Raw genomic sequence first — 10,150 nt, 5'->3', positions numbered from 1 at the left:
GACCCCCCCCCCCAGCAGCAGCATGTTCTGAGCCGCACCAGCAGGGACGGCTGTGTGACTTGTGGGGCGGGGGTGGGGGGACAGAAATCGGGCTTGGTGGCCCAACCCCAGTCTCGGCTCGCACCCCTCTCCCCGGGGGTCTGAGCCTCTTCCTCCCAGTGACTGACGGGCCCCACCGGGGACCAGAACGAGCCGGGGCACACACGGAGCCCAGCTTCCAGACCTGCCCCAGCTCCTGCCTCCGGCCGTGTGGCCCAAGACAGCGCTCTGCCTCAGTTTTCCCATTTGCCACGGCAGCTGCAGGCATTAAACAAGCACGGGCCCTGCGTGACGTCTCCCCCAGACCCTCCCCCTGCACCCTCGGGGCCGACCCCTGTGTCCAGCTTCTCTGGGCCACAGAGACGATTTCTTTTTTTGAGTGACAATTTTTATCTTCAAAAACAACTTTATTTGTGATGCATACTTAAAAAAATAAATAAAAATCAAAAAAACTCCCACCCTCCAGAAATGAGCTAAAACATGGAAAAATCTATCTTCCCCCTCCCGTTCCCACTCCCTCCTTCCGGGCCGTCAAATACGGGGAAGAGGCCAAGGGTGGCGCAGAGCACCCGTCCGGGACACCCTCCTGCGGCGGGCTGGGGGGCGTGGCAGGCTCCGGTGCTGGCACCAGGGGGGCCACAGCCACCCCGGGGTCCGAGCTCCGGCTCCCAGCACAGGGCAGGTGCCACGTGGCCAAGGGGGTCCAGGGTGCCCGAGGCAGCTCCTCCCGGACCAGCATCCCGACCCGGCCCCGGCGGGGGGTGGAGGAGGAGGGCAGCCATCCCACCACTGGGGCTGGAAAAGCCCACCTGGAATGGCGCAAGCAAGGCCCGGCCAGCTACGCGGTCGGTCCCCGTCACCAGACCCCACTCCCCAGGCCGCCCGGGTGGGCTGGGACCCCGGACGGGCGGTCAGGCAGCACAGGGGCAAGTCAGGGCCGGGCCACCCAGAGCCGGCCGGCACTCTGGAGGCCCAGAGGGATGCCCAGAGGGCAGGAGCAGCGCCTGGGGGACAGCCGGGGGGCTGAGGAGCAGGCCCCAGGGTGGCTCCAGGCAAAAGAGGGAGGTGGAGGCCCCTGGCGACCCGGGGCAGGGTAAGGGCAGACGGCCTCAGGGATGACCGCTTCCGCCCCTGCCCTGCGCGGGCGGGGGCACTCATGAGCATCGGACCGGAACCTCCAGCACCTTCCTGCCACCCCACCATGCGCCCTGTGAAGTGTGTGCCAGACCGCAGGGCCTCAGAGCTCCCATCAGGGCCCCAGGGCACAGCGCCAGGGACAAGGAGGACAGCTGGCACAGCCCCCAAGGAGGGCCACTCCCCTGCCCCAGTCTCAGGGGCCCCTGGAGCCCCAGCCCGTGGCTGCTTGCTGGCCATGTCAAATGGGGTGAGTCCCCTCCCTGTGCCTCCCTTTCCCAACCTCTGAAACCGGGAGCTCGGCAGGGGCACTACCTGTGCCCAGGGTGTCTCCTGGGGAGCCCCAGGCCAAGGAGCGGGGGCCAGGAGCCCACTTCCGGGGCCTGAGTGAAGCGCCCACGGCCACGCCAGCGGAGGGAGATAAAACCCACAGGTGCCCGACCCCAGGCCTGTGCTTGGCCAGCGGAGCCACAGGGCCGTCTTCATGTGAGCCTGTGGGGCTGGGCCCGGGCACGGGGTTCCCCCTGGGGCTGCAGCCCCCTGCCTCAGTCTCCAGGAGCGCTGGGGTCGGCGTGGGGCCCCCTGCGGCCCCCCCAGGGCCTCTCCAGAGAGGCAAGAAACCGTTGGTCATCGGGCTGCAGAATCTGTTTATTGAGGAGCAGGAGGAGGGTCCCTGGGGGCAGGGCTGGCGGGCGGAGGAGGGGGCCACGTCGGTCCCCCCAGAGCTGGGGGTTTGGGCTCCTGGGGCGGCAAGGCCTGCTGCCGGGGCCACCTGCAGGGGAAGGCATGGCTGTTCCGTCCACCCGCGCCCCGCAGAGGCCCTTGCTGCCCCCATGGGCAGGGAGAGCGATCCTGCCACGCCTGTTAACCTGGACGCACCTGCCCACCGCTGCCCCGCCTGCCCTCGGGGGTCCCTCCCTCGCTCAGTGGCAGGGATGACAGCCCCTGCCCTCGGTGAAGAGGGCAGCGTGGCAAGGAAGCCACGGGACGGCCACCAAACCACAAAACCCACAGCCGCTCTGGTCCCTTGAGACATTGGTGGGGAGGGGGAGGGCGGGGGCAGGAAGAGGGGGCTCACACTTTCTGCCAATAGAACCTTCTGGGGGGTGACTTGGCAGTGACGCCCACCCCCACCCCTGTGTCCCAAACTAGCAGGTGTGACATGGGAGACTCAGCAGCCCCGATGTCCCTGCGGCAACCAGCAGAGAGAAGGATGCCGGCCGCTGACCCGAAGCTCATGGACAAGTGCAAAGACACAGGAAATGCGGGTGCCAGGACAGGGAGCAGGCTGCAAAGCTGAGGGCACGCCACCCCCAAGGGGACCTCAGGAACATCTCTCCTCGCAGGGTCCCTCCAGAGGCTGGGGGGGGCGACCTTGGAGTCTCAGCTCTTATCCCCGGCTTTGCGGGGGTGCCACGTTCTTGGCAATGAGCCTGGGTGAGCCGCCCAGCGTTTTCCTGGTGCCTGGTGTGGGGGAGGGTCCCCCCAGGACCTGGGTCTGGGGCCCTGTGACAGGCACTGAAGGACAAGGCTGTGGGTCTGTCTCACGCGGCCCTCAGGGGGAGACTGAGGACCAGTAACCCCAAAGCAGGGTCCGTGCCCTGGGAGGGGGCCCAGGCTCCGGGGACACAGGGTGTGGTGAATCAAATAGTGTCAAAACTTCACGTCCACCTAGAACCCCCAGATAGGACCATGCTTGAAAATAGGGGCTTTTCAGATACCGTTAGCTAAGGATCTAGAGATGGGATCATCTTGGGTTTAGTGTGAGCCCAAATGCAAAGCCTGGCGCCCACACAACACAAGGAAGATTCAGACGCAGCCCTCGGAGGGAAGATGGCCCTGGGACAACGGCTGCAGAGATTGGGGTGATGCCTGTACATGCCGAGAAGCGCCAGGACCACGGCACCCCCAGAAGCTGGAGTGGCCCGGGGCAGACTCTCCCCAAGAGCCTCCAGAGGCCCTCGCCCTGTGGACACCTGGACTTGGACTTCTGGCCCCCAGGGCTGTGAGGGGACAGTTCCTGTTGTCCTAAGCCACCCAGTTTGTGGGACTTTGTTGTGGCAGCCCTAAGGCACCAGGGGGGCTTCCCAGGAGAGGCAGAACCGGGGCCTCGGGGGTCTACACGTGCAGAACTCGAGCTGCAGGGGAGGCAGGGAGGCGGGCAGCCCTGCGGGGCCCAGAGAACCCGGGGAGTCGCCCTGCCCCACCTGGGGAGGGCTGAGGTGGTGTCCGGAGGTGTCAGGGCGCCTCCTTGTCCTTGCGGGAGCACAGGTCTGCAGGAAGGAGGACGGCGGTGACATGCCCAGCTGGCCGGGCTGCCCTCCACTCCCCGGTGAAGACCCCCCACCATGCCACCGGGACCTGTCCCTTAGTCTGTGTGGGGGATGGTGGGGCTGGAGGGGCTGGAGGGGCAGCCAGCCCACCCCTAGAAGAGAGGACCACCTGCCGCCCCTCGCTCCGGGCTGGGGCCGCGCTGGGCCACGCACCTGACTTGGGCAGCAGGACCATCATGTCGTCAGGCAGCCCCACGGTGGGGTAGAAGTCCCGCAAGGCCTTCACCGCCTCGGGACTGGCATCCTGGGTCCTGCCTGGGGCGGAGCGGGGGTCACTGTGAGCCCAGCAGCTCACAGGGACTGTGGCAGGGGCAAAGGGCAGGGGGAGGAGTCTCCACTTCCCTGAGTGCTGACAGCAAGGCGCCCAGGTGAGGCCAGGCAGGTTGCCCACCGCACGAAAGCGCCTGCCTGGCTGGAGTCACACGACTCCCAATTCACTCGATTCACCCTGGGGGCTGGGGTGCCCTGGCAGCTCTGGGCCAGGTTCTGCTGGGCCCCACGCCCCCTTAAGCATCCTTCTCGGCAACTGGCATCCTTCCTGCCAGCCCCCAGCCTCACCTAGCCCTCGCCACCTTGGGGGGCCCCAGGAATTAAAGGAGAGAGCCTCAGCCCCAGTTCAGGGACTCAGGCAGCAAGGCCAAGCAGGGCAGGGCGCGCCACCACCCCCAGGAGGCCGGCGTCTGGCCCTCAGGGACCCCCTGCAGCCGACCCCCTTCCCATCCAAAGAGCCGTGGGGTCCCACCCCAACCCCTACGCCCAGACTCGGGAGTGAAGAGGCGGGGGCAGGGGGGATGGGGCGTGTCCAGGGAGACGCTGCCCAAATCCTGGGCAGGGTCCAGACGGTGGGGGCGGGGCCTCACTGTAGAGCTGCACCATGGTGCTGAGGGCCCCCTCCAGCTCCTTGTAAATGTAGATGAGTGCGAAGGAGCTGTAGTCCGTGTCCACCACACGCACGTCCAGGTAGCCCAAGGCTGCGGAGGAGACAGCGGCCGTGGAGAACTGGACAGAGCCCAGCGCCCGCCCACCCACCCACGCCCGGCCCTGCGGGGCTGTGAGCCAGTGGGGGGCAGAGGGGGAGAGGGCCAGCGGTCACCCCTGGAGAGAGGGGTCCAGGGCCCCAGCGCTGTGTAGGGCAGGACCTACCTGGGACTCTGAAATGCCCCGGGGAGCCCACCTTCAGGTACTCAGCATCCACCTGGTTACAGCCGTCTGCCCTGGGGGTGCACGGCCCGCGTCACTGCCGAGCCCATAGCAGGTCCCTAGCCCAGCCGGCCAGCCCGGGCGGCTCACCTGGGGAACTCCATGTGGACACTAAGGCCGCCCCCCGCGGTGGCCGTGATGGCCCTGGTGGACATCCGCAGGTGGCCCTTCTTGCCCAGGAAGACTTTGCAGTCGGACACCATGGAGACCACGTACCAGAGGCCTGAGAACTGTGGGCGGCTCCGTGACCGCCAGGCAGGGCAGCCCGGGCAAGGGCCCTCCTTCCCCCGGGGGCCCGGAGGAACAGGGCCCTGCCTGCAGTCACACAGCGCACGGTCTCAGTGTCCACCTCTGGCCCAGCGTGGGCAGGAACTGGCCTCGGGCAGGTCACAGCCCAGCTCTGAGCCTCAGTTCCCCCAACTGTGAGATGGGCCCAGGAATTACCCCAGGTGCAGGGTGGCTTCGGGGCTAAACGGAGAGCAGCTCCACAGCATGTGCAGGGCAAGCCCTCCAGGAGAGGGGCCGTTTCTGTCACCACCGTGGCTGTCTATCGCGTGCAGCAAGGGCTCGGCCCCACCCACCTGAGGCACAGCCCAGGGGTCCCTGGTACCTTTTCGGCATCAAAGTCGGGCTGCACCAGGACCTCAGCCTGGGCTGTGGACACCCAGAGCAGGGCCAGGACCAGGCTCAGCAGGAAGGACTCCATGGCCACGCTGCCCTCCGGCCCCTGGTGCCCTGAGTCCCCAGGCCCCAGCAGGCCCAGCTTTATAGCCCGGCCCACCCCCTGGGCCCACCCGCGGAGCAGGCTGGGCAGCTCCAGCCCTTGTCCATTGTTGGGCACAATCGCCCGAGTGGCTCCACCAGCTCCAGGGGTCACTTCCTGGAGGGCTCCAGACAGCCGGGCTCTCTCCTGACGCACACAGCCTGAGGATTTGTCTCCCAGACCTGCCAGGCACCTGACCAGGTGACCGGCCTCAGGGTCCGAGCGGTCAGTGCCCCGCTGAGGCTCTCCCAGGTTGACACCTCAAGCACCTCTGTCCACCCTCCGGCCTGGCTGGGGCCGGGGGCCCAGAGAAAAGTTGGGGTGCAGCTCTGGCCAGCAGGCCCCCACCTGGGACCTGAACACCTAGCAGTCCTCACTCCCTCTCATCCCCAACACAGGGGTGGGCTCACCCCTGGCCAGACCTCTGGACAGAGCCTGCGCTAGCACAGCCGTGAGAAAGGCCTGGGCACCCCTCACTCCCGACACCCCACTGCCCCCAACACATCAGCAGCAGGGCCTCTAGCAGGCACACCTGGGACAGGATGGGGCTGGGCTGGCGCTTAGGGAGGATTATGGTACCGGACGCTGCCTTATCGCTGGTTGTGTAAGTGTACAGGTGGGAGCGACGCCAGGAGGCGCCGGGGGCTGCTGGAAGCTGGAGCCTGGGAAGGTCTCTCCGGTGACCTCTGTCCGCACAGAGCACCCCGGGAGACTGGACGGGGTGCAGCACGTGGCCTCGGGGCCCACCACCCAGGGAGGAGAGCGCTGCCAGCCCTCCAGAGGGGAAGAAGGAACAGGGTCAGAGACAGACCTTCACCGCCCAGCCGGGAGGGAGGGGAAGGAACTGAGGGCTCCTCCTGGCCACCGCCCACACCCCGGGCTTCAGGAGGTGCCAGTTCTCAGGCAGGTCCCTGCCAAGGCCACCGAGAGCCACCAGGTGCAATGCCGTCCAAAACGCTTGCAGAACTCCCGAGAGTCAGCGATAAGAAAACAAGCATGCCGGCCGGGTGCGGTGGCTCACGCCTGTCATCCTAGCACTCTGGGAGGCCGAGGCGGGTGGATCGCTAAAGGTCAGGAGTTCAAAACCAGCCTGAGCAAGAGCGAGACCCCGTCTCTACTAAAAATAGAAAGAAATTAATTGGCCAACTAAAAATATATAGAAAAAATTAGCCGGGCTTGGTGGCGCATGCCTGTAGTCCCAGCTACTCAGGAGGCTGAGGCAGGAGGATTGCTTGAGCCCAGGAGTTTGAGGTTGCTGTGAGCTAGGCTGACGCCAGGGCACTCTAGCCCGGGCAACAGAGTGAGACTCTGTTTTTTTTTAAAAAAAAAAAAAAGAAAGAAAACAAGCATGCCGATTTAAAAACCAAAGGCAGGCAAAATATTTGAAAGGACCTTTCACCAAAGAAGACATCTACATGGATAAGCAGAAGAAAAGGTGCTCAGCGTCATTAGTCATTAGGGAGACGTAAACTGGAGCCATTTCAGGGCACGGCGGCTGCACCTGTCAGAACGTGGGTCCCAAGAGCCCGTGGCTGAGCTGCGGCAGGGCCTGCTCGGGGAGACCGGGGTGGTTCCACTCCCTGGAAGGCGCGCCGGCAGATTCTCATGAGGCGAAACATCCACTCACCGTGCAGTTCAACACGGCACCCCCAGGCGTTCCCCGAGAGAAATGAGACCATGTTCCCACCAAACCTGCCCCTGGCGGTCACAGTGACTTCATTCGCAGTCACTAAAAACCCGGGACAACAACCAAATGCCCCCCGGTGGGCATCTGGATGAGCAAGCCGTGGTCCATCGTGCCCTGGAATATCACTCGGAATAAAGGAACCGGCCGCTGACCCACACGGCACCACGGCCGCGCTCAGACGTGCAGCGCTGCGGCCGGTGTGAAAACTCTGCAACCCGAGACTCCTCTGGTGTGACACTCAGAACCAGGCAAGACCACGGGCACAGAAGGCTGCTCCGTGGTTTCCAGCGGCTGGGGGTTCGGGAGTGATTAGCGGCAAAGGGCTACAAGGAAGATTGATTTGGGGTGACGGAGCTGTCCTGTGCTGTGACTGCAGGGGTTCCGGGACTGTTTGCAGCTGTCAAAACGTGCGCCACTGTACCCTCGGAACTAAAAATAAAATCCTAAGCCTCGGCCAGGCGAGGTGGTTCACACACCTGCCGTCCTAGCACTCTGAGAGGCCGAGGGGGGGAGGATCGCTCAAGGTCAGGAGTTCGAAACCAGCCTGAGCAAGAGCGAGACCCCCGTGTCTACTAAAAATAGAAAGAAATTAATTGGCCAACATAAAAATATGTAGAAAAAATTAGCCGGGCATGGTGGCGCATGCCTGTAGTCCCAGCTACTCGAGAGGCTGAGGCAGAAGGATTGCTTGAGCCCAGGAGTTTGAGGCTGCTGTGAGTTAGGCTGACACCAGGGCACTCTAGCCCAGGCAGCACAGTGAGACTCTGTCTCAAAAAAAAAATAAAATCCTAAGCCTCCCTGCTGACGGAACAGACCCCCTCGGCCTAGAGGACGCCGGCTAAACCTCAGAACTAAGTTCCCAGCAGTGATGGGAGGGGAGGTCGAGCACACCATTGTCACCCTGTCTTGCTAAAGCCACCAGACTTTAGTCCCTAAGGGCCAGACCGGCACTCCCTCCTGATAAAAGACCACTAAGCACAGAGTGGTTATCATGGTCTATGCAACTTGGCAGACAGGGTGTCCGTGTCCTTGTTTCACATTTTTGACATAGAGGGGCCGTTTGTAACACGGACCTCAAAAGAACAGAAAGCCCCACTGTGCAGGCACCTGGCTCCCCTTCCACAAATACTCAGGACTCCTCCGATAGCTTGTTGCATATGCGTATAGCCACCCTGCTCAGTATAAAGTCCTGTTCCCTGCCGGGCGCGGTGGCTCACACCTGTAATCCTAAGCACTCTGGGAGGGCGAGGTGGGAGGATTGCTCAAGGTCAGGAGTTCAAAACCAGCCTGAGCAAGAGCAAGACCCCGTCTCTACTAAAAATAGAAAGAAATTAATTGACCAACAAAATATATTTAAAAAAATGAGCCAGGCATGGTGGCGCATGCCTGTAGTCCCAGCGACTCGGGAGGCTGAGGCAGGAGGATCGCTTGAGCCCAGGAGTTTGAGGTTGCTGTGAGCTAGGCTGACGCCATGGCACTCTAGCCCAGGCAACACAGTGAGACTCTGTCTCAAAAAATAAGTAAATAAAAAATAAAGTCCTGTTCCCTTTGTCCCTGCCTTAAAGCACCTGTTCCTGGCTTGTGTCCGGGAGCCCTGTTTCCCAGGCTGCTGGAACGGCCACCTCGGGCTGATAACCTTTATAAGAAACAAAGATTTCCTTTTCCAAATTATAAACCTCATTTTTTTTTCCAGTTAACACCAAAAAGGGTGACTTCTACTGTATATAAATCATACCTCAATTTTAAAAAGCAGGTATATAAGTGTGCTGTCTCTCTTTCCGTGTGTGTGTGCGTGTGCGTGTGTGTGTGTGTGTGTGTGTGTGTGTGTGTATGAAAAATCTTCCCTAGAAATGCCACCACCTGGATTTAGGAGCAGGGAGGCCCGAAGGAGCATTAGCCCAAACCCACGAGGTGCACCCCAAGGATGACAGCAGATGACTCAGGTGAGCCCGTGGAGCTGAGCGCAGGGCCAAGCCCAGGACCACGTCACATGTCCTGCAGCTCCTGCAATGCCCAGAGCTGCAGAGCTGGGGGAGGGGGGGGTATGACAAAAGCCATGACCTCCAATGACAGGACTACTGGACAGAGAGCGAAGCTTCTGGAGAGAGAGCTCTGGATCAGCAAGGACAGAGGGACAGACTGGCCCGCAGACCCCTCAGCATGTGCTGGCGATGAGAGGTGCAGGGCGGCCTCCTGCCCAGGGGAAACTGCACCCACCCCCCTCGACCACCATCTCCTCCCTGGCCTCCCCACTCCTCCCACCCCTGTTCTTCAAAGGCCATTCTCCACTCAGTGGCCAGAGCAAATCTTTTCTTTTTTTTTTTTTCTTTTGAGACAGAGTCTCACTTTGTTGCCCAGGCTAGAGTGAGTGCCGTGGCATCAGCCTAGCTCACAGCAACCCCAAACTCCTAGGCTCAAGCGATCCTCCTGCCCCAGCCTCCTGAGTAGCTGGGACTACAGGCATGTGCCACCACGCCTGGCTAATTTTTTATGTATATATGTTTTTAGTTGGCCCATTAATTTCTTCCTATTTTAGTAGAGACGGGGGTCTCGCTCTTACTCAGGCTGGTCTCAAACTCCTGACCTAGAACGATCCTCCCGCCTCAGCCTCCCAGAGTGCTAGGATTACAGGTGTGAGCCACCGCGCCCGGCCCTGAGCAAATCTTATGAAGCATAAATCCAATGCATCCTGCTTAAAATCTTCCTGGGTCTGCCCCAGCCCCACTCTGCACCCTCCTACCCCTCCCTCCCACCCTGCACCCTCCTGCCCCTCCCTCCCACCCTGCACCCCCTTACCCTTCCCTCCCACCCTGCACCCTCCTACCCCTCCCTCCCACCCTGCACTCCCAGCTCTCCGGGCTCCTCGTCTCCCTCCTCCCTCGCTGGCACTGGGCCCAATGCATGTGGCCTCCCGTGTTTGGGCAGTGCCTGCTCCCCACACGTGCACATTGTAAACTGCCTAGAACAGCATCCTCGCTTGGGGTGTTCACTCCG

General features: G+C 62.4%; 1 protein-coding gene across 1 annotated transcript; it reads right to left on the bottom strand.

Annotated features, from left to right (window-relative positions):
• Nucleotides 1-3,411: 3,411 nt before the first annotated feature.
• Nucleotides 3,412-5,412, bottom strand: LCN15 (lipocalin 15). Its single transcript, XM_076008444.1, has 5 exons — nucleotides 5,317-5,412; nucleotides 4,797-4,936; nucleotides 4,650-4,720; nucleotides 4,367-4,477; nucleotides 3,412-3,761 (listed from the first exon to the last, which is right to left on the bottom strand). Exons 1-5 carry the CDS (start codon nucleotides 5,410-5,412, stop codon nucleotides 3,412-3,414), a joined length of 768 nt encoding a protein of 255 aa, XP_075864559.1.
• Between the last annotated feature and the right edge of the window lie 4,738 nt (nucleotides 5,413-10,150).

Source organism: Microcebus murinus, chromosome 12 (assembly GCF_040939455.1).
Source record: "Microcebus murinus isolate Inina chromosome 12, M.murinus_Inina_mat1.0, whole genome shotgun sequence".
NCBI lineage: Eukaryota > Metazoa > Chordata > Mammalia > Primates > Cheirogaleidae > Microcebus > Microcebus murinus.
This window is presented reverse-complemented; position numbering and strand designations above follow the sequence as displayed.